Genomic DNA, 25,042 nt, shown 5'->3' with positions numbered 1-25,042 from the left:
TTAGTACTCTGTCAGTAGACTCCAGTGTTTGTGGTCTTTGAGCAGGATCCTTTGTTAGCGACCAATGTCTACTTACATTGTAGATATACAAGCAAATTCAGAAATCATGTGATACTGTCCTCAGTCATGAGAAGGTGAATAAAACAATGCTGAATACAATACTTCAATATACTTATATGTAATCTTTAAAAGGTCTGACAATTGAAATAAATAAACACATTTTGTAAATTGAAAGTATTGTAGTTTCTTGGTTACAGTGAGTAATGTAACAAAATAACACAAAACATGTTGGAAATAATGCTCCTAGGTGTATAATGTCTCATTTTCAGTCATCTAGGAACTGTTTATATTCACATCTGGATTTCTTTATTGTTTGGGATTCCCTTGGCCTTTAATGCAAAAAGTGACATCTCAAATATGAATTATGAAGTGGGATTTCTTTGGCTCATAGAAGATGACACTTCTTTAGGATCTTCTTTAGGAGAAATGTGTGCAGCATACATGATGAAAATGATAAAAGTGTTCTCTAGTGTCAAAGATGCTAGGCAGGAAGAGTGACAGATAAGTACTGGGGTTCATGGGAAATGTGGTCTTCATTTTGAGAAGTATTAGCAGTAATGATACACGTTGTGAGAGAAAGCTGCTACCAATCATCACATTCTAATAAGCTCCCAGTCACTTTACCACATGAGAGGTTTGCTGATGCTTTTTATGTTGTGCTCTGCTGAATGTGTAGAAGATCCATCACTCGCAGCATGAGGGTCGTGTGAAGATGGACATGGCGCTGGTGGCAGCTGAGAACCTTTTGCAGAGCGGAGACGAAGAGCTGAGAAACCACACCCACGCTAAGCTCAAAGACCTGAAAAGCCTGTGGGAGGAGACCAGCACCTATATCATCCACTGTCACAGGTGCTGCACTACTCACTGCAGACCTCAGGTGGACTGTGTGTGTGTCGTGATTCGTAGGTATTTGACGCACCCGAGGTCTGAGGTCTCCTTTGGCTGCATTCACAGTTAAGCCATTGATGATCTGTTTTGAGTCGCTTCAGATGTGTGTTTTCAGGTAATTGTTCCACACCTGAACCATCAAATGTGCATAGAGCATTAAAAGTTTCAAATGCCTTTAAAAGCTGGATTTGGTATCAACATGCTACAGTACTACAGTACCTGCAGTATCTGACTAAACTGCGGGGCCTCCCCAAATATTGTCTAGATCGTTGTTTGGGGTTCTTTACATTGCACTGCCTTACCTCTGAAGGATTTATGTGCTATCATGGACGCTTGCATGTTGTAAAGCTACAAAATGTCAAATGATAGTGAAAAATGGCCATCACTTTCCCAAAGCGACATATTAGAAGTAACTTGTTTTGGATATTTTGTGATATATTATTGGATATTTGCCAATTTTCTTGATGAATGACTTAATTCATTGATAATTAATTCTTTCAGCACTAATTCTGGAAGTTTTAGCAGGACTTGAAATGACAACCAGACTCTATTTTAAGCATCTTGTGTATATATTCATTTCTCTAGCTAAATTGGAGTAGTATGTTATCAGACAGTTATCACTGTGCAGTTGTTGACACATCTGGTTTGCACAACATCTGACGCTACATGACAAATAGCTGGGGGCTTTTGGTAGTGTTTTAATGTTAGTTAAACTACTATTGTCTTTAAAGTTGCTAAATTAGAAAAATAGATCATATTTATTGCCTCCACACGGCTCAACATAGCGATGGCTGAGCCAACGGCGCTATTAGCACTCACAGTGCAAGCAAAGGTAACATTGGTGACAGAGCTAACAGTGTTTACCTGAGGGGCAATGGGACGGTGGGTGCCATGTTTCCGTGCTACAGGCTAACTCTTCTTCATGTGTCTCACCTCACACCCAGTCGCATAGAGTGGGTGTGGCTCCACTGGGGCGAGTACTTGAAGGCCTACGAGGAGTTTGAGCTGTGGCTGACGAGCCGGCAGCGCGGCCTGGATGTCGTGGTGGAGCTGCAGCTGGGGGTGAAGGAGAAGCTCTGGCAGATGGACCAGCAGAGGGTGGTGGTGAGCGACATCCACAGCCAGGCGGTGCTCCTGGAGAGGCTGCTGGACGAGGCCGCCGCACTGCACAACAGAACCCAGGACCCCAGCGTGGAGCCCCAGGCCCAGGAGAGGCTGCAGGAGGCCTACAACGATGTCAGAGACAGAGCTGAGGTGAGGACTACCGCAGTACATCCTATTGCATACCTACATGGAAGGTGTGCATATGCTCAGAGCCAACAGATGTGAGAGAGATGTAGCCGCAGTAGCATTGCTATGTTTGCTGCAAATCAAACAAGGAAAGTGACTTTCATGCATCGTGAGTCCATCTCCTACAGTACTGCCATTTATTCAAATGTAAACATGACAGCAGACTAGAGATGTTCCCGACTGTCTGTGTTTTCATGTGTGGAGCCCGTCACACACACACACACACACCTGCATGAATATATCACCACTTGCCAGTTGTTGGTGGTTGCCGGTTGGAAAATTTCACCATATGGCCCAGCCGTAGTTATTTTGCTTGACTTTGCTTCAACGCCTGGAACCAAGTTCTAATTTGTTCACATCTCGCTGATGGCTGCTGTGGAGTAACGAGTATGCAAATGAGTATTTTATTATGGGCCAGTAATCTACTTTTAACTTTGCCACGTTTGCTATTTATACCTTTGTTACAACTAGTCTGTTATCTATTATGCATCTTGCCTGCATTAACCGAAATGAGCTGACATCCAAGCTGTGTGCTCGAGCTTATGTCTTGAACAGGACTTCGTTTCCGGTCTTGCCTTTTGACTTAGTCTTGTCTCAGACTCAACTGCACCTGGTCTTGGACTTGACCTGGACTCAACTAAGTCGTTCTCGTGGTTTAATGCTCGTGCATATCAGTGATCAGGGTCTTGCACTCTTGCACAAGTTGGGTCAGAGCCTTGCACCCAGTCTGTGGCAGCTCTGCTCATGCTAATGCAAAGCTTGTGGTTTATGTAAAAAATGCACACAGGTCAGCTGGTACAATGTGTGTGGAATAATACTTTAAGCACATGAGGAGAGAAGACAAGTAAATTAATAAAGTAAACACACTGGTAGAAAGAAAAAGAGAATGAACCATGCAGTGAAAGCATGTGGAATGAGGAACTGCGTCTTTGTAGCAGGAAGCACGGAGCTTGATAATCACTTGCAGATGAAATTCCAGTGGCTTTTGTTTGGCTCTCATTCTTTGCTTCCACCACCACACACACACACACACACACCCATATACACATTTACAGTACATATTGTTGACTATGTTTTGCGAGGGATGGAAGGGAACAGGAATTGTGGCGGTGAGGTTCAAAGGATGACATGTTTTTTCATGATGATGCTGTGGGGGAGGCTGTGTAGTTGGCTGTATGTGTGAGTCTGTTTGTGGGATTTGCATTATGTTTGAATCAAAGTGAGTGTACAGTATGTGCCCACAAATCAGTGATCCCTTGGCTTAATTTACATCTACAGCAAGCATTTCAAACTGTGATTCATGTTCACTTCTGTACTTTACTCTTTGTATGAGCGATACATGTATGATACATTTGATATTCATTCTGTCTATATTGAATCTGCTAAGGGAGCGAACAGTTTACTGTTTATTCAATTTCATTCAGAGTAGAGATATTGCTGGATTAGTCAACATTATCAAATACATGCCAGCTGCCACACAATGAGACAGCTCTTCCTCTTCCTTTTTCAGACAGCTCTTTCAAATCAAACCTACCTCATGCATTCACTTGAACACACCAGTCTGCTGGCAAATCTCTACTTTTGACTCCAAATGGGAACGTTGCTGTGTTTCACGGGGTAACCCTTTGTGGAAGCACCTCCTACCTGTGAACTGGCTCTTCCTGGTTAGTCTCTGTGTTCGTATCTAAAATGTCAACGTGCTCTCAAGCGTTATGTAGTAACAGACAACAGCTCTCAGTCTCACAGGAGAATACAAATTCATATTCACGCTCCTCGCTCAGATACCCAAATGTGAAGTCTGTAATGTGTGTTGAAAGCTCTCCGTTCATTTTTGAACAGTGCGCCACTAAAGTGTCTCCTGCTGTGCTAGGAGCGTCTGTCGCTGCTTCAGAAGATGGCTGAGGAGCACCAGACATACCAAGGCTGCGTCCAGAGGTTCCAGTCCTGGCTGCTGTCAAAAACCAAGGAGCTCACTGATCTAATGGAGAGGGAGGATACCTCCGAGAACAAGCTCAGAGCCTTACAAGTGAGACTGAATAAACAAACCTGTCTTTCTAATGTTCAATATGCAAAGGGTAATAGTTTGAATAAATATTCTCAGCTGTGTAAAATTTACTTTTATGAACTAAAAGTACCAACCAAATGAAAAGTAGGTACAACTATCCTCATGGTGAAGACATTAAAAAAACATAAATGGAGGGGTACAATAAGTGTGGTCTATTTATCTATGTCATTAGAAATATATCACTGCAGTATTCAAAATATGAATCCAAATACTGTGTAATTCCACTGCAACTGCACAGTTTACTAAAGCTGGGATGATTAGAGTGTTTCCTTCAGTGTGATCTTACTGACTGTCATGGAGTCTCCGGGGGAAGAAGTATACACTTTTTTATTGTTTAATTAAAATCATGAATTAATTGACCAGTTCAAAAATATCATAGATAAAAAATAAAACATGTCATGAATATATTGATTAAAATGTCTTTTAAATACAACACATTTTGTTTATTTCATTTGTAAGGGACCATGTACAATATTAAAGATAAATGTTGCCTTTTTATTGTACCGTACCAAAGTTAGCTTTAAACCGTTTATTGCCAACGTATGTTGCACATACAAGGAGTTTGTCACGGCGGGTGGTGCATAACATTAAACAATCAACAACAGTGTGAGAAATAAAAACATATTCAAATTTACAATAGAATATAAAAGAATATCAAACAAAGTGAACAACAAACAGATAACAGTACTATAAACAAGTATGATGAAGTGTAATGTAAAAGTGTCGAGTGTGTTTAAATAAAGAAACAGGGAGGGAATGTGCAGGAACGTGACCGGTAAGAAAATGTCCTGGGGATGTCAGTCAGTGGGGGTCCCGGGCTTTGTTGATGAGCTTAACTGTTCATGTGGCGATAGGTCTTGGTCCTGATGGACCGCAGCCTCCTGCCAGATGGAAGGGGCTCAAATAGTTTATGTCCAGGGTGCATAATTCGAGATTTCGATTGCCTCTCAGCGGCTCTCAACATGGCGACGCCTAAGTCGGCGGCTTGTAACTAACAGTGCTAAAAAGGTTAACAGTGCTGACTGAGCTAACCAGTGGGGCACACTCGCATGCACTGAAAGCACGCACGACCGGCCAGCTGTGTAAAGAAAGCAAAGAGAAGGTCTGATCATAACACACACAGAGGGAGAGTGACTTCATTCTCTGCTCCACTATGTCTTTACATAGACAATAGTGGTTTGCTGCCATATTGATGCTCTGAATGTCTTTTATTGCTCCTTCAAGTTTAACATATTGAAATTCCCTTTCGCCAAGTTACTAACTGTGGATATAGTTGTGCTTCTGAAAAACTCCATTTTCATGATGTTTGATGATCTTCCAGTTGAGAAAACTAGATTCAGCTCTCTAATGGCTGCTGTTAAACGGAGAAAACGTGATGCCCTATAGGTCAGAAAACGTTGTGCGCTCTGGTTCCCCAAAGCATGCAGCTGGTGCCCTTTTTATTTCATTTCTTGCCTGTGCCCCCGCCAGGTAGTGGCAGACTTTTTTACCTGGCCTTTTTAATGACTAGCCTATATTTTTTGTAAGAATCTTAGTGGTCACAAGTATTTCATGTTGTTGAGAAATACTTCTTATGATTTGAAACCAAGTCGAATTTATTTTTTCCACCTGTACCTTTGGAATCCAAGCCAACACATGAATTGTAATGCTTCTTCTTCTGCCCCCGTGTCAGGCTCTGGATGACAGTGTAGCCGGCGAGGAGAAGACCCTGCAGCATATCGAGGGAGTGGCGGAGGCGGTGAGGGGCAACACCTCTCCCTCTGGGGCGGAGATGGTGATGGAGGAGGCCGAGGAGCTGAGGCTGGGCTGGCAGAGGCTGAGGCAGGGCCTGTGTGAGTCTGAGGAGGGCCTGCGCTCCAGCCTGGACTCCCACAGTCAGTACATGGCCAGATGCCAGCGGCTGGGAGAAGACATCGGCCAGCTCAGGGTGCTGCTGCAGGGGCTAGACCAGGAACTGGAGGAGGGCCGCGAGGCTAGGGATCGCACTGACCGGACCGAGGAGCAGATGGTGGGCCAGTGGAGGAAATACACGGTAGGTTTTTTAAACATATCTGTTGATCTTTACAAATCAAGACTCTGAAGTCTAACATAGGTGTAGCTGTCAGTGCTGAACAACATGTTGAAATCAAAAATTCCTGGTATCCTGGTTACTGTAAATCCTTGTATGCACGCAAAAGGTCAGAAATCGAATTTCTCCCCTTCCCCCATCTGTATTTTGTCTTTCTCATTTGAACTGTATTAGTAACAGAATATGCTGCGTCCGTTAGGTCTGTCTTTTTCTAAACACGAGAATGTAGTTATCTCTTCTTTCATCCAGCCACTCACATGTTACTTTCCCTGTCTGCAGTTTTGTTTTCATGCACATGACAAACACTCCTGAGCACCATAAGCACACATCGACAGTGTTTGTAGAATTACTCTCACTGCCAGAGGGGGAGACAAAAGTTCCACACTGCTGGTTGAAGTATTTCTATTTCCTACTACCGTATTTTCCGCACTATAAAGCGCACCGGATTATAAGGCGCACCTTCAATGAATGGCCTATTTTAGAACTGTTTTTATATATAGGGCGCACCGGATTATAAGGCGCATAGAATAGAATAGCGTCGTAAACGTGTCTCTTGAAAGGTGCCATTTTGGGGTCTTTATACACACAAGTGGTGTTGGACTAGGAGTAAGCACAGTACCGGTGTTTACCGCGGTGCGGCTTTGTAGTTTACCAGTCGTACTGAAACATTTTGACAGAGCGCCGTGTACAACCAGTATGGATCAACCAATTAACCAATTGATCCATATATAAGGCGCTCCGGATTACAAGGCGCACTGTCGTTTTGAGAAAATGAAAGGCTTTTAAGTGCGCCTTATAGTGCGGAAAATACGGTACTTTCTACATCTTCGAGGCAAATACTTTTTACTCTGCTACATTTATCTGAGAGCTTTAGCTACTTTGCAGATTCCGCTTAACAATACAAAATATAATTGATAAATAAGAATAAATAAATAAATTACAATATTATATCAATAAGGATTTATTGGCTTTCTCACTACTCTAGAGGACTCTTGCAGGATATTCCCAGTTGCCATGTTCAGTACTTGATAGTTTGATACGGTGCTACGGACACATTTAGAAACAAAGGGACTGAGATTTGATACGTAGCTGTAGGTTTGAATCTTTGAATCTTTGCTCATTTCCAGGATACCAAATGTATTTGCACTCCATCTGTCCTCCCCCATCTCCTTTCTCTTCCTTTCTATTATCCATTCTTCTCTGTGGTTGTACACATTCATTTTCTTTTTCTGTCATGTTACATCTTCTTTCTGCACCTATTCTCTTTACATAAACATCATTCCTCCTCTAGTCCCTCTCAGAGCTGATTCTATCTACGTGCCCTGACATGATGACTCTTGACTGGATTCCTTTTCTCCATCACAGTATATTTTACAACCTATCTCACATTCCTGGCTGCCCTGTCAGTGAAGCTGCTCTATCACTTCAGTGGATCGACTGAATGAGTGCCTCAGAGAGGTGTGGCACAATCCCAGTCAGATTACTATTCCTACCACTGCAACATCCAGCCATCTCTTTGTCTGCCCGTGGATTGATGAGCAGCATTGTTTGGCAGAAAAGTGGGCATGAACGTGACAAGCTTTGCCTCCATAGAATTTATCTTTCGTACGTTTTCATACACACGTTTGCACCGTGTGATGGATAAAGGGCAGAATCAGCAGGAGACAGAATTCACAGTTCAAAGAGAATCTTTCTGCTCCTGTGGACCTGTGGAGCTGCTTCGGTTGGGTGTGACTGGAATGCTTAACGATCCGGTGGACTCATCTGTCTGTCATCTGCTGCAATCTAGACAGGCTGTCACCTCACTGTGACTGTTTTTACTTTTAGTTTCAGACGTGAAATGGATTGTAAACACCTCCAGTTTATCTACATTTGAGCTGAGATATTCTACTCCAGATAATTCGCATAAAGTGGTAATGGATAGAAATGCCAAACAGTTATAGAACATTCTCCAGTAAGGGTCCTAACCTTAAAGAAGATACAGTGGTGTGCTTTTATTGAATAAGTGTGTTTAATAATTCATGAGAGCACATGTCAATTGCTGGAAAGAATGGGGTTTTTCACATTAGCACAGCTGTGCTTTTCAGCGCACTCTTTTCACAGGTGTGTCATCGCCAGCTAATCATGGCCGCAGCTGATAAACATCAGTATGGCTACGCATGATTTCACTCTGCCAGTTAGCTGACAGCCAATGATAACACGGTTGGTGCTTTGTCCTTGACACACCTGAAGCAAACTTACTTATCGTAATTATTTGCAGCTGTGTCATTCTGTCCACCGTGAGTGACATCAGTAATGTTCGCAGTCTATTTACTATGAGCTATTTCCAGGGCTTTGGTACTGTGCATTTCGTTGACTGGCACATCTAAATGAGACAGAGCCATTGTTGCTTTTGTTAGTTGCACCTGTTGCTCCTCTTGCTATGTAAGTCAAAATATCCACCAAGAGAAAGGTCTATTGCCTCAAAATGACAAATACAACGAAGGTGGAGGAGCTGCTTAAAGCCGAAAATGCCTCTGCTCCAGCAAGCTTATAGAACAGATAGTAACAAGGTCTCAAAGTGCACCTTTAAAAGATTATTTTTTCAGTTTTAAATTGTGAAAATTTTCTAAATCTTCTAAAATATGTTCCAAATATTTTTTGTTTGCACTACATGCATTTATTTGATATGACTATTTATATGTTAACAGTGTATGCTGTTTACATCAGTGTGGCATTGAAACACAGGAAGGTGTGAAAAGGGTCCATTGGAAGTGTACTGATGTTGCTGTTTCTGATGTGCAAAGTGCTGTGGTGGAAAATATTCCTATACCCGCTTTGCGTGAGTCTTTTACTGCTGAAATACATAATACCGAAAACCAGGTTGTCTTTTAAGTATTTATTCTCTGCGCAGAGAAGGTTCAATCATCACAACAGAATGCGTTCAGTCTCAGTGAGGAAGAACCAAGAAAAAAGTGAACAAGCTTTCTTTATACAGAATGAGCAAAGGTGGGGGCCGATGGCCAATGTTACAGACATTTCAGTATCAGACTTTTGGTCTCAGACTGATAGGAACAACATTCAGAAACAAACGGTCAGCAACCAAAGCAAGCGGCCCAAAGGCCTTGGTGCTGGAACATTCTCATACAACACAGTTAGTTATCTTTGTGAACAGAGAGGGAGAATTCTTCTTCTGCACAACAGACATGGTGAAGTTCAACAAAGTTCAGAGCAAAATTACTTCTGCATGAATACAATATACTGAGTGGAAATATATACTACATGAAAAATTACCATTACAGTGCAAAGATGACAGCTTTTTACTGTGCATTCTGGGATTTTTTTTCTGGAGCTGATAAACAAAACATCTAGAACTATTTGGCGTCATGCTGCATTCATGCAGTGTTGGTAGAATAGAAGACCAGGGAAACCTATTCCAAAATTATTACCCCCACTGTTAGCCTTGTAGTCACCCCAAGTAAAGGGCCTAAATTAGCTATTTTTGTTTAGTTACATATTGGCACAATTCAAAGTGTATTCTTGACTATAATACATCATTCGTCATAGATCAGGATATAGCTCTTTTCTATTTGGCTAAATGACTGTATAAGTGATAATATGGGTACTGCCCATTGTTACAACGGCCCATTATTCCAAAACCCCAATAGTCAGAAAAATGTCCCATTTGACCGAAAGCCCATTATCCCGAAATAAACTCACATTGTTTCGAAGGCCCATTGCCCCGAAAATACACACTCTCGCTACAACAAACAGACGCACATGACATGACTTCATAAGACCTTCACGATTTTCTTTTTCCAAAGATGGCGAGCTCACGACCCACCACTCTGGTGTTTGCAAACCAAATGTTATTGCACTTTTGTTCATATAGCAGTACTTTTAAAATAAAAGTGCGCAATACACTACTTTTGAATTCATTATTGAATTTTGCGCATAACAATGCACTTTAAACAAATAAGGTTATTTTTAACAGGAGTATTCCCTTTACACAGTCGCAGTTAAAATACAGTTATGATTCTGATGATATTCAACTTTATTTTCATGTATGTAAGAGATGCAATTTGAAATATACACCTTGAAAACTGCAAACCAAAATACGTCATGTTTTTTTCCTTTTTTTACGTTCGTTAAATTCTTAGTAGCAATAACTAAATGATGTGCTTATTATACATATTCCAAACAAAAACACTTTAAAAACTATAAAAAAAATAATTTAAATGAATCATTTATTTTTTTTGGTATTTTGGTCAGATACATATGCAACGCTGATTACCGTAATATGTGTGGTATTTGTTATAAATGTACGTTGGTACATAGAGGGTGATAAGAAGCTGTACATGGAGGGACTTAGGACCCAGGGGAATGTAGGTGAAGGAAACAGGAAGAGACGCCACACAAACAGCCGTTCACCGCTCGCTGCCAGTCGGCCGGCTGGTTCTTGTGTTAAAAATGTCCGCTTAATAATAAAAAAAAAAACCTGCATTAACACGCGATAAAATAATTGTCGTTAATTAATGAATGCGTTAACGCGTGAACTTGCCCAGCGCTAATATACTGTATATATATATATATTTAAATCTTTCTAATAAATGAAGAAAGTTGTTTGTGCTCCTTTTGTTGTTCAGTCTACAATGAACATTTATTTAAACCAGGTGGTGAATCAGAAAACGAATCAAATATAAACGAGAGTTTAATCTCTGATCTGTCTTCACTCTGGTATGAAACTCCAGTCAGTCAGTGCGATCAGCTGCCAGCATCCAATCACATAACTGATGAACAATGAGGGGGCGTGTCAGCCATTAAAACACTTCCTGGAAGGCTGTTCTCCTGCGTCCTCGCTCATGGCTCCTCGGAGATCCCTCCGAGCTAAATAAGAGCTTTGGGACGGGCGTCAATATGGAGGAGCAGAACAACTTCCGGTTCAAGCGAGGATCGAGGAAATGACAGTTAAGAGACTTGGGATGTACCTGTCACACTTCTGGAACAGAGCAGAGACTCAAGCGCAGAGACGAGGTGGAAGGCAAGTTTATTTTTTACTGGTCACTAGGGGTGGGAATCACCAGAGATCCCGCGATACGATATTATCACGATACGATATTATCACGATATTGCGATTTATTACTTTTTTCAACTTCAAATGATGTCCCCAAAGGAAAACTGTCAACATGTTTTATCTAATAAGATAAAGTTTTCAGTCTGTTCATCTCACTTCAATCATTTTTATTGCAGCAAAATAGGATTGTCAAGCAGGCAGACTGACCAACAATGTCATAAATGTTGCATGAACCTGACAAACTGAACTGTTTGTGTTACTACATAGTCCAACTTAACTATATGCAAACGTGTGGACTCAGTATATAAACTATAACTTATATAAGTAGGATATAAGAGTTATATAACTCAGTATAACTTGCGATGCGTGGACATCAAGGGCAGAGAGACAGTTATGCGCCGCACTCTCCCCATGAGCCTGGCTACTGTTGGCAGATTTAACCCCGTTGTGAGGCCAGATGTCTCTTTGTTTTGACCAACTTCCTACCAATCACGCTGACCCGGGACCTTTCCTGACCTCACCAGAAAACAACTCAGCACCATCTAGTGGACTGAAAAAGCAATTGTTTTGATTTTTTTTTTTATAGTTTATATAATAAAAGATCGATACTTGGCATCCATGTATCGATACAATATCGCCACGCAAAATATCGCGATACTATGCTGTATTGATTTTTTCCCCCACCCCTACTGGTCACCAAAAAAGTAATAACTGGTGACGGGGTTCCTGCCGCTGCTGCCTCCAAGCCGCAGTGATCACCGGTTTCTGACCCCGCTGCCGAATGCCAGCGATAGGGGTAGGCCTACCAATTGCTGGTAGGCCAACTGAACCCAACGAGGCCCTCCCAAGGCAAGGCGTGTTCCAAAAACCAGGTCAGACCGTTTAGGTGCAACACGCACCAAACGATGGTTGTACACTCTCCTTCCTTGGGTCTGGAAAGCGAAACGCATGGTGCTATCCTCTGCTGAGTCTGTGCTTCTGGAACAGAGCAGAGACTCAAGCGCAGAGACAGGCACTGGAGACGTAATAAGTAACTCAAAACAACTCCAACAGGGAGCGGACCAAAAATCCAAAAACTGTAGAAAGGCAAAGTCACTAATTATGGAAACAAACACGAGGACAAAATACCAGAACATGACGCACACTCGGAGAAGGACAAATGCAATCTGACAACCAGAACAGGGAAAGCAGGGGAGAATATATGTGTGGGGTGATGAGTAGATTGCAGGCAGGTGAGGTGAGTGCAGTGTGGGGTTGGCAGAGGAAAAAGCCAGTGGCAGGTGATTGAGCACAGGTGAAGTGAATGAAAGCAATCAGGAGACACTCAGACACAGAGACACAGGAGGGAGCCGGGAGGAGACCAGGGGCGGAGCCACACAGGAACACGGGGAAAAGCCTAAACCGTGACAGTACCTCGGGCCAGTGTTATTAATGGCCTCAGGTGTTTCCACTCTGCCTGACGACCCTCTGCCACACCCACCTCCAACACCTGCAAGGAAGGCAGCCAAACGAACAGGCAGACAGGGCAGAGAGGGTCGTCACACATTGCTGAAAGAGCATCTCCGTCAAACAACTGGATTTGTTGAATTTATTAATTTTCCCTGAACGCATCATAATGTAACTGAACGGAATCGCCGTTCGTTAGCCGTTATCGGTGCTGCTAACGTTAGGTCTTCTGTCAATTTCAAAATGGAATTGGTTGTTTACAATGTAACATTATCAGGGATCAGCGAAAAGAAAGCATGAATGCCTATGTCCTGATCAGATATTTTACTGAATATCGGACGATAACGATCATCAGAAAAACGTTATTTCACACTGTGATGGTTAACGTTAAACTGTCATTAATCAGCGGTTCACATGTGTGCTGAACCGTGAGGGGGGATTGATAATGGTGCGTTACACCACTACATCAAACAGCAGCTTAGCGAGTGTGCAACCTTGAAGTTTGCTGCTGCTGTGGCTTGTGCTCACATTGCTTATGTTCCATACTTGTATCTTGCAGGGCGTGAGGAATACCCTGGATGGGGAGGAGTCCCAAGTGGAACTACTCAAGGCTCAGCTCAAGGAGCTCTTCAGGTTCTCAGAGGACTCGCGTCACCTCTCTGATGATGTCCTGGCTGTTGTCAAAGAACATCAAAGGTATGTGACAGGAAGCTTACCGCTATTGAAAAACCCTGAAAGTCAAAACCTTGTGGACCAATATGTAGGCCACATAATATCTTAAAACTTCCTTGTTTATCTACTTGTGTGTCGCTAATTGTAAAATAGGAAATATATCTTTGCAAATGTGAATTCCGGATACACATGCTCAGGCATGAAGAATTTGAGTACACCAATAAAACTAGTAAATACCTTGCAACTCAAATAAAACAACCATCCCAGTTATCAAAGTCTCAGCAGGGAATCCTACACAATCAATTGAGGAAATAGAGACAATTTTAAGTATTCTGTGCAACCTGTACTCAGTAGAAAATGACACAAACCAGGGTCAGGTAAACCAAGACCTACAAAAGGTCTGGATCCAATGGGCACTGGCCCACGTTTATGCAAATTCACAGTTGGTGGCAGCATGCACCTGAAAATGTGGTCGAGGAAAGTAGAGAAGACCACAAGCCAAAGCAAACAAAGTAGTTTTCAAAATAAAATAAAAAAAGGTTGAGGAAATATTTTACGAAGTAGGAAATGTTTTCAACTTAAAACGACATTTCCCCCAAACTCTACCTGATAATGATATCCAGTCGAAACGTGTCAACAGAATCCGGACATTATTAATCGTGCTTCTCGTGCATTTTAACAATATAAATGACTCAAAATATAATTTTACACATCTGAATTGTATTTCCCTGCAGCAGGATGTCCTACTTAGCTTTTAGTGCTACTTTCAGAGATTTGCGAGGCTTAATGGAGTGCTCTAGTTTTGGATATTTAAAACTCAGACTCGAGTGGTTTGAGCCATGTGTACCCTGAGCTGGGAGGTCATTATGTTCAAGTGGTATTTTAGTTAAAACGACTAAAATTAAGTCCAGTGAAGAAAAACAAAAAACAGCTTCACAATTTGCTCTGTGACGTGTAACAAACCATTAGGCATCCCATTTGTGTATTCTTTTGCTTTAATGCTTTAATTATGCGCCCACTTTTTTGCCCCTGTTACTAAGAAATGGTGGCAACACTTTATTAAATGTGTCCTTTATTTCCAAATAGTTTGCGAATAATTTGTTGCATTTCCTGGAAAGAGCTGTGTTGTAGTGGTAAATGTAGAAATCATTAAGCATTAGAAAATGAAGGTCAGAGACATCATTTTAGTGAATTTAGTTAGTTGTCCATCCATGCATCCATTCCATTTTCTACTGCTTATCCTGGGCCGGGTTTCCGTGGCAACAGGCTAAGCAACGTAGTGCAGACGTTCCTCTCACAGCAACATCTGGGGGATCCCACGGTGCAAGGCCAGTATTTTATGGAATAGTTTGTGGGCATATGTTTCTTGATATGTAGAGGTCTTTTTGTATGCTTTTCAGATTCTATCTATTAAGGACATTTCTATATTCTAGACATGTTTTATTGCCTCTATAAATAGTAGCTTTCAATACTAATCCATTTTATATGTTCAATAAACTAATTCAATTCTTCAAATGACATCTACTCCTTCATTAAATATCCAGAATCTAAAAACATGCAGCTATTGTTTGTTTAACTGCTGGACAAAAGATGCTTCCTACTTCAGTGAAAAGTCCATTCTCAGGGTTTGTGCACTGAAAGTTTCCAGTTTCCATTTCACTGCAAGTAGCATATTGGACCTTACCTTGCAAAGTAGTGGAATCCTTGCTAAATGACAAGATCACACAAAAACCCATCTTGTCAGGTTTCAAGTAATTCAATTTAATTCAACTCAATTTATTTGTCTTGGATTTGTCTATCCAAAGAGCCATTTTGCTCTATTTTCCACCAAATAAAATTAGTCTGGAGCCGCAAAAGCTATTTGATATCACAGCTTATAAAGTTGTATATATAGTTATATTATATATACAAAAACTATAGTTTGTTGTATTTATGAAAATATAGAACAAGAATAAAGACAATTCTTGACATTTTTTTGCAATTTTACCTGATATAACAATATCAAACTCTTATGAAGAGGAGAGTTTGCTGCAGCAGCTGAGAAATCATCTCCAGCGTGACACTGTTCAGCACATGCTGTGTGCTTGTTCTGGAAGCATACAGGTAAGCCAGCATCGTTGGCAGTGAAAGCAAATGAAGACGTCCACGCAGAGTTAAACTCTCTATTTTCCTCCGTGACTTTTCTTTTTTTGGATTTATCCATTGATAGTTTACAGAGGCCGGGGGTCTGTGGAGGGTTGAATCTCCCCCACCGAGAGAAGGCCGGAGAGCACGCTCCACTGTTATTTTACAGTAGAGTTGCTTCTTAATAAATCTACCCTAAACTGGTTTACAATTAAAAGTATTTAATCCTACTGAAGCTAATACAATTACAGAATGAAGTACACTACTAACAAAATATATAATAATATGATCCGCGCGGAAAAGCTATTCACTCGCGACTCAGCCTGAAAACACAGATGCTTCCACGCTGAGAGCCGAGTAGGAAGAGAGTGAATACCTTTCCAGCACTTCCTCTTACAGTTTGAAATCCCCTCCCTTTTGGCCATCTTAATTCCTATTGGCTAATTTCGGTTGCCTCCTCCTGGCGTCAGGCTTCCGAAAACCCTCGCGCGGGCACAACCTGCAAATGTCTGTCTAGAAGTCTGACTTTCCCTTGGCTATTCTTCACAGTTTAATACATTCAATGACTGTCTTTTATGGCTTAACACTTCTTTGGTAAACATTCTATATAAAGATTAGGATTTGCAACTTTTGGCAAAAACCTTCACAAGTTTCACAAGCAAATATTAAGGTGCTACAATTCTACTAAGATACACTTCTAACTACAAATTCTAAAACACTTCTAATTATGAATCTTCTAATTATGTATTCCAACATACTTCTAATTATGATTTCTTAATTATGAATCATTAAACACTTCTATTATAATTTCTTAAAACACACTTCTAAACCCAAAATTTCCTACAACTCCCCCCTAATCCACTGTTCACAGTGGATTAAATAATACCCTGGAAACACAATCCCCTGACTCTATCTGAGGATGAGTTCCCCTATCTAAACAATAGTAAACAACAATTCAAGTTTTTTTTTTTTCCTATCTGATCACCCTACGCTTGCCTCTCTACACACAATAACAGTCGATTCCGGTTGAAGTCCTCTGGTGTCCAGGTGGTGGGGCTGTAGATGGTGGAGGAGGTCCTGCATCGAATCCAGAATCCATCCTGAGGGCTAGAGAAAAATTCCTGAGAAGCCTTGTCTGCTCTTTTTACACTTGACAAAATTACATTTCTTAATTATTGCACCCTGAAACCCATTATAGCCCAATAAAAAATAAAAAATAAATCCTCTTAAACAATCAGTCTATTTTCCAAATTTCCAGTATCTCACCGGATGTGTTTAGAAGTCCATCTGGGCCTAATCAGGTCCTTCAGGATCCCAGCAAAAATGTTCAGGAGCTGCTTGTGAAGTCCTGCTATTGCATCGCTGGTGGCCTCAACTAAACAGTGGCCATCAGAAGTTCCATTTCTTCCTCATCACATAACTGATTTCCCTGTACATGCGTCTTACTAACTGTTGAGGCAATAAACCCCTGTAGAAGTCCACGGATGCAAGGGAAACAGCATCCACAAACGACTAGTAGGCCTGCAGCGACAACACAAAGTAGTTAAAATTGACAAAAATGCACTTTTCCATTTGCCGAACATACCCTCCAACCAGTCGGTGACTGAATTATCGACACCAGAGTTCTCTGCTAGCTCTTGGCTAAGTGCCGTCAATCCGGCCAGCGCCCTGGTCACCGATCCATCAGAAGCTGTGTTATTTGGAATGAAGGTACAGCAAGCAGATCCAAACATCCTGCAAACTCCGCCTTTCTCAGCTAAAATCATATCTAATGCCATTCTGTTCTGCAAGGTCATTAAACTAGTCTTCGCCAGCTGTGCATGCAGTCCTGATATGGCGTCCCTGGTGAAGTTTACAAAACGCTGTTGGTTATAGTAAATGTAATTGATCCAATCGACATTTTTATTAATCGTTACCCACCAGAAAAACGTTGATTCAAAACCGCCAGCTACTTGATTTCTTGCTTTAAATTCATTAGGCACCCCCCTTGGCACCCCTATGATATCTATATACACTTGGTCATCAAAAGCTCCCTTCGGGCTATCGGCATCTCTTTTGGGTCTTCGGTTAGCATGTGTGCGTGGAGAAATTAGTTCCTGATAAGTTGCATCATTGACAGGAAAAATATAAAATGGCAATATAAGTTGCACTAACGCGCATCTTCCTGTCCAATCCCTAGGCAGGATTGGATATATGGTTTTTTCTCCACACCACCACCATAAATCAGCTCTGGGTGCTGTCTGTCTTAACACGTTGTTATATAGATGGTCTTTGGCATGGTGAATGTTGCTACAACTTGCTGCAATAATACTGCCTACATTGGGCCCCTTAGCTGTATCTGAGACTATACAATCAAATGGACCCTCTGAAATCTTGAACAGAGGTGGGGTAGTATATTCTACAGGTGGGTAATCCCAATGTAGCCCCTGACAAGTGTGATGAAGTGGCAAAGCTTCATCAGTAAACAGAGTCAAAATACAACTAAATTCTGGGCTCAGGGGTCGAAATCTTGATGGAACAGGTGTTGCTAGGGGTGAAGGTTCTGAACACACAATACAGTCTGTACTTTTCTGGCTTGAAGCCGTATATTGTACCCACCGGAGCCATAAATTCCCATCCGTCATCCCCATTTCCACACCAGTTACATCACTCCCCAAGTCAGTCGTATGTCGAACCTGATCATTCATGATCTTTTTGACGGGTTTAACAATAATTCTAAGGAGCCCTTGTGGGGCAGGGCTATCTATAGTTGCCTTTCCCTGTACTACGTAAAGTCCACTGTCAGTCAATTTTGGGTTCGTTAAGGTAAGTCTTAAAGGATTACAACTACCCTCTCCCCTTCTGCACATGTGATAAGAAGATGGGGCATTTAACATCTTTAGTCGGTCTTTAAGGCCTGGGTTGGGGTCTTTCTCAAAACCCTCGCCGCCTGTGTTCAAAGTTGCCCATTCCCATTCTTCACAATCACACTCATAATATGATACTAACTTACCATATTTATTCGTAGCGGGTCCACACAGGTCAGTAATGATGCACAAAGTTTTGGTCATCCAACCGTAGGTATGTTCATACTTGGGGCAGGAGACTACTTCACAGAAGTCGAACTGCACCATTGATGTTGTACCTTCTTTGAACGTAAGAGTGAGAGTAACATTTTCATAGGTGAGTGTTGACAGGGAAGCATCTCTACGTGGTCGGGGATTAATTTGATTAGTCACAGATGCTAAATTTCGAATCTCGATGTAGTCATGCTTATTTTGTGATTCCTGTCTATGTTTAATTCCCCATACTAAGAGGGAAACTACTGAAATCAGGAAGAGAATGATTACAGACTTCCATAACCCACTGAATCTAGGGTCTCCGAATGGAAGCCATCGTTTAAACTGTGGGGGAAGCATCATTTTTAGTACTGTTTAACCCCTCTTTTGGCGTATTTTCTGATTCAAATTTTGCCTGTTTGATGTTCAATCCTGTCTCTGCGAGAGTTTTACTCGTTACCTTAGCTGCTGCACAGTGAGTGAGGTGGTGCCAATTAGCTCCAGTTTTACCTTTTACCTTTACTGCATGTGAGGTTGCCAATACTACCTCCCATGGACCGGTCCACGTTGGTTCACTCCACTTACGCTTGTGGACTTTTATCCACACTAAGCTGCCTGGTGATACAACAGGAGCCTGCTTCTTTCCGTCAGCTGCTGCTTCTGCATTAGTCACCTGTGAAAACAAAACTCGACTCATGTTAGTTAGCGCCCTTGTATATTCTTCAATTTCTAGGGTTAACAAGTCTAGGCTAGGACCATGACTGCTGGTCCTTGGTGGGCCAGACATTGGCCTGCCTGTGAGTATCTCATGTGGTGTTAAATGTGTGCTGTTATGTTCTGTGTTTCTCATGGACATTAGTGCCAAAGGCAGGGCGTCTGGCCATTTAATAGATGTGGTGTGACAGATTTTAGCAATTTTCCTTTTTAAAGTTTGATTGGCTCTCTCCACTATTCCCTGAGATACTGGATGATAAACTGATCCAAACCTATGTTGGATCCCTAGGCACTTTTCTACCGCTGCTAAATGTACATTAGCAAAATGAGAGCCATTGTCTGAATGAATAACTCTTGGGAGACCATACCTCGGAACAAGTTCATTTCTGAGCCACTTTACCACTGTTGCACCATCTTCATTTCGGCAGGGTATCGCTTCTACCCATCGGGAAAACCGATCTACCATTACCAACATGTAACGCAACCCACGCACTCTGTTATCAGCACCCATGTCTGTATAATCAATACAAATTTCCTGAAAAGGAGCACGTGGTACAGGATAGCTCCCCATTGGACACTTATACACTTGTTTGTTATTATAACCATTACACGTTGCGCAGTTTGTGACAAAATTCTCTACCATCTCTTTAGAATATGGATGCCACCAATGTTTCTCCAATGCTGCACATGTTCGTTTTTTCGACTCGTGAGATGGACCATGTGCTTCAATCATTAGTAGGTGTACCAGCTCGGCAGGAGCTACCATTCGTCCATCATGGGACCTCCACAATCCTTCCCTACAGGTTGCTCCATGAGTCAACCACTGGGAATGCTCATAAGCACCAGCTTTTTTCTGCAACAAAACAAGGTCACCTTCATTCGGGGCTAGCTGTGGTTCGTTTACACTTAATACCAACATTTGTGTTTCATTACCAATGTACCCTCCAGCTCTCTTAGCTGCGAGGTCAGCTGCGTCATTACCCCTTGCTTCTTGGTCATCCTCCGTCAGATGATTTTGGTTGTAGTGAGTAAGGTGTTCTCTCCACATGGCATCGTCCATGTTGCACAACCCCACTACTCCTCCCAGCGCTATCTGTACTGGTAGGGGAAGGCCTTTCTGTACAGTGTGTCGCCATACTACAATGGTGGCTTCATTGCTGTCATGTCTCCCCCCCGTGGCCATATACCACTCCACTTCAGCTCTTTTCAGATACTGATGGGTCTCTTCTTCTGATTTTATCTTCAGTCCAGAAAGGGAGTTCATATTTGGTTTTGTGGCCCAAATGCTTCGCATCGCTTCCCAGAAGACTCCTCGAAAGTTGTCGAATGAGGTTTCATTCCCCCTATTGGTCGTTCCTGTTCTTACCTCCAAAGCATTCAATTGGGCTGTTCCTTCTGCGCGGATTATCATGGCTCGTATGTCTCCTAATGCCAATTTATCCGCTGCTGTGTGTTTTTCAAAGAGACGGATCCACGGGTTGGCTCCTCCTGCCAGCGGTGGCAGCGCCTTTTCCAGTGCATCCATGTCTCGATGTCCCCATGGCACAAACTCAGCTTGTCCGTTGGATTTCACCAGCAAGGGGTACTGTTGGGTCTGGGCTAATGGTGGTATCTCACCTCTTACAGGATAAAAATGTTGGCCATAGCGCTCTGGTTCCTTCCTGTTCCTGCGGGACCGTCTGAGAAGTGAACGACTTCCAGCTGCTCCTCTTACCTTTTCTCTTCTGCCCTCCTCATCAGTGTCATCATCACTGGTGGCTGCTGTCCGTCCACTCCTGGGTTTGAGGAACAAGTAACCTTTTGCCTTATACTCACCATTCCCCAGCTTCCATTCCTGTCTTTTCTCTCCATCTTCACTTTTCCTCGGACTTTCTTGCTTACCTGATGTAAATACCTGATGATTCTCTGACCACTCATTGTCCCACACAAGCTGTTTGTCCACTCTATCATAACGTTGCTCCAAGGGCAACATCTCTGTTTCCGTCATTGTTTGCCGATGTCTGCCACTCCTCAGTGATTCTTGGGCATCACTGGAGGGCCTTGTGGTCTCTCCTTCTCTGTCCCTCATTTGCCCTGGTTCGTCTTGGCCGCTCTCTGGAGTACTCATCTTCAGCTCTAACATATCCTCATCTTGGCTGACCCCATCACGGTCGTCCCCAGACCTGCAATCCTCTTCCCTCTCCACGTCCATATCCAATGTTCCCCCATTGACTCTGTACACAGGTGCTTGGATTGAGGGCTTTAAAAGTGAGGGATAGATTATTCTGCTCTTCTTTTTCACATACAGCGGGGGAGGTGAGGAAAGCTCAGTCTGTCCGTGTGCTTCTGTCAGCACTGACGGGTATACTGGAGTACAGACAGGGGTGTTAGGTCTGGGAGTGGTGATGATTTTGAAGTCTGTCTCTTTCAGGACCTCAGGTAGTCCCACAGCATCTGGAGGGGTGGTCGGGTCGACAGCCTTCCAGTACGTGAGCAGACGCATGGTATCTGAGCACCTCTTTTCTTCCATGTTGAGGGCCCTTTTCCTACCGAATCTGTTCAAACGACTGGCTCCCACATGATCTGCAACGGCGTTGTTTTTAGCTTTTGCAGCTTCTCTCCACACTCTGCATCTGTGTTCAGCAGTGGGGGCCGTCACTGTTGGAAACCACCCGTTCCTCTGCCATCTCTTCAGATATTTTCTCATCTTCTCCCATTCCTTTCCCCTCTCTTTGGGTACCGTTTGATCCTCCATTCTTTCTCTGGCTCTTCCCAGCATTTCCTGAGTATTTAGCGCGACCATTCTGTAGCCTAGGAGAGTTCAACGATCTCTCCTATTTCAGCACTGACCACGCTAAAAATTGATCTTCAAGAGCTATGTAAAATACACAAATGTTGTACCTAAATTAATCAATACTGGATATGTTAAGAAATCTTGAATTATAATTGAAATTAAAATCTCGGATCAAAATCTAAATTAAAATTGACATCAAAACTGAATTCAAATCCAAACCAAAGTCAATTAAACCTGAATTATAATGCTGAATCAAAATCGAAATTAAAAAATGGGAATGTAAATGCAATCAAAATTAAAATCTAAATCAAAATTTAATTCAAAATCTAAATCCAAATCCCAATTACAATGTAAATCAAACTCAGCAATTGGAAGTCAAAGTATTTAAATTCAAAACGAATTATTACCTGTACTCAAAAATATTCAATCAGAATTACCAATGCAAGTCAAACTATAATTATAATCCACCACAGAAATTCAAACGCTCGATCAAAACCAACACTGCCAATCAGAATAATGAATAAAACTTAAGTTCAACAATTTAAGAAACACCACTGAGATTATTAATGTTAGTTAGAATGCTGAATTAAAACTAAAGTCAGAATGTAGGCTTAAAGATCATAGACTCAAAGACAATGTATATTGGCATTTCTCTCTAACAAACTCTATTTTGTAAAAGATGCACTAATCCACTGGGTGGCGTACCTCTGGTGATTTAAAACTACGCTGATTTATCAAACTATGCTGTGTTTACCTCTAAACCACAAGTGTCGGATTTTATAGTACTAATGTAATTACAGATTCGAAACACTAGTTGGAGTTTCGGAATTCTCTAGGAATTACTCCTTCCGGCCGCTAGGCGGCTGAGTTTTTTTTTTTTTTTTTTCTTTCGTTTTTCTTCTTCTACAACATAATAGTACTTCCGGTCATTTATAGCTCTGCTATGCTAACGGCTATACGAACTTCGAAGCGTAACTTTGTAACAAAAGACTCCACTCACACGTTTCCCCACAAACTCAAACTTTATTTCCACTAGTACGTGCTCTGTCCCCTTCTAAAAATACACCGGTTGTTTTCTTTAGAAGCACCTTTCTTTTATATTCACAGTACAATAAGGTCCGGAGCAAGCTTAGCTAGCTCCTACATATACAAACGTTTTTGACACAGTCTCATTTCAACCTTTAAACGTATTTCAACACTGCTAGAACACAGACTAGATACACGTATTATTGGACTTATTGTCCTGTTTTATTCAACCTTAAGTCCTCTGGTTTAACTCGCTATTTAGCTTTACCAGGCCCAAAGATATCCGTGAACAATTCCCACGGGAGTTAGACTCGACCAGTTAAGGAATTATCACTTTTACCTCAGTTAAGCTCCACTAAATGCTTGTTATTCTACTTCTCTTAATTACCCACACGATGTCTATTTTAATACACGGCAAAGGTCCAACGAGAGAATCCCCGAGCGTCGGTGTCCCATGTAACAATGGATCCCCGGCCTCAGAAGCTAACCACCGCTAGCCTTAGCACTCCTAAACAGTAAGCCGATTTCGACCCGGGAATGCGAAAACCGGACCACTAAAAGCCGCCACTTAAAGACTCTCCCGGCCACACATCTCCAGTTACGCCGATCTCAAAACAAACTGTTTTTAAACAGTTAGCCTGCTGACCCAGTAGTACACAAGCTAGGCCAGAGAGACTCCCAGTCCATGCACACTAGTACCGCCGAGCAAACTAACCACTTATTTATTCCAATGTGGTAATTTTTCTTTTTATTACAGTGCTCATAATATTAACCCTTAATCACAGCACTCGTAATATTCACCCTTATAGTCAGTACCCTTAATTCACCTTACAAGTATACTTCACAATGCAAATTATACATTACTCAGTTCAATGAGGCCTACCTCTCTTTGTTCGCCTCTCGTCAGCCCCCAGCAACGTTAGCCTTGAGCAACGCCGGCCGTCAACACCTCCGCTAATTTGTCCTAAGCTACCTACACAGATTTTATTAAAAAGGTTCTGCTTACCTTTGTTTGTGGGCCCCGGAGGTATCGATGGCCAACGCTGTCCTCAGTCCGTGCTGTGACCGTCGAGAAGTCCCTTCGTGGTCGCCAAATTTGTGGAGGGTTGAATCTCCCCCACCGAGAGAAGGCCGGAGAGCACGCTCCACTGTTATTTTACAGTAGAGTTGCTTCTTAATAAATCTACCCTAAACTGGTTTACAATTAAAAGTATTTAATCCTACTGAAGCTAATACAATTACAGAATGAAGTACACTACTAACAAAATATATAATAATATGATCCGCGCGGAAAAGCTATTCACTCGCGACTCAGCCTGAAAACACAGATGCTTCCACGCTGAGAGCCGAGTAGGAAGAGAGTGAATACCTTTCCAGCACTTCCTCTTACAGTTTGAAATCCCCTCCCTTTTGGCCATCTTAATTCCTATTGGCTAATTTCGGTTGCCTCCTCCTGGCGTCAGGCTTCCGAAAACCCTCGCGCGGGCACAACCTGCAAATGTCTGTCTAGAAGTCTGACTTTCCCTTGGCTATTCTTCACAGTTTAATACATTCAATGACTGTCTTTTATGGCTTAACACTTCTTTGGTAAACATTCTATATAAAGATTAGGATTTGCAACTTTTGGCAAAAACCTTCACAAGTTTCACAAGCAAATATTAAGGTGCTACAATTCTACTAAGATACACTTCTAACTACAAATTCTAAAACACTTCTAATTATGAATCTTCTAATTATGTATTCCAACATACTTCTAATTATGATTTCTTAATTATGAATCATTAAACACTTCTATTATAATTTCTTAAAACACACTTCTAAACCC

At 42.0% G+C, this 25,042-nt stretch overlaps 1 protein-coding gene across 5 annotated transcripts in view; it reads left to right on the top strand.

Moving 5' to 3' along the window:
• The window catches only part of syne3 (spectrin repeat containing, nuclear envelope family member 3), a 67,147-nt gene that overhangs the window by 2,273 nt on the left and 39,832 nt on the right, over positions 1–25,042 (top strand). For 2 of the 5 annotated variants that reach the window (XM_076107019.1, XM_076107021.1), the window contains 5 exons: positions 737–966; positions 1,893–2,202; positions 4,109–4,264; positions 5,976–6,335; positions 13,430–13,566. In XM_076107019.1, coding sequence (XP_075963134.1) covers positions 737–966; positions 1,893–2,202; positions 4,109–4,264; positions 5,976–6,335; positions 13,430–13,566 — 1,193 coding nt within the window. Of the gene's footprint in view, positions 1–736; positions 967–1,892; positions 2,203–3,748; positions 3,903–4,108; positions 4,265–5,975; positions 6,336–13,429; positions 13,567–25,042 lie in introns of those variants that run through there. The other 3 variants (XM_076107022.1, XM_076107023.1, XM_076107024.1) reach the window with 2 other exon arrangements.

Source organism: Anarhichas minor, unplaced genomic scaffold (assembly GCF_050575085.1).
Source record: "Anarhichas minor isolate MPS153535 unplaced genomic scaffold, ASM5057508v1 ptg000037l, whole genome shotgun sequence".
NCBI lineage: Eukaryota > Metazoa > Chordata > Actinopteri > Perciformes > Anarhichadidae > Anarhichas > Anarhichas minor.
Note: the sequence above shows the minus strand (reverse complement) of the source record. Positions and strands in the feature narration are given on the sequence as shown.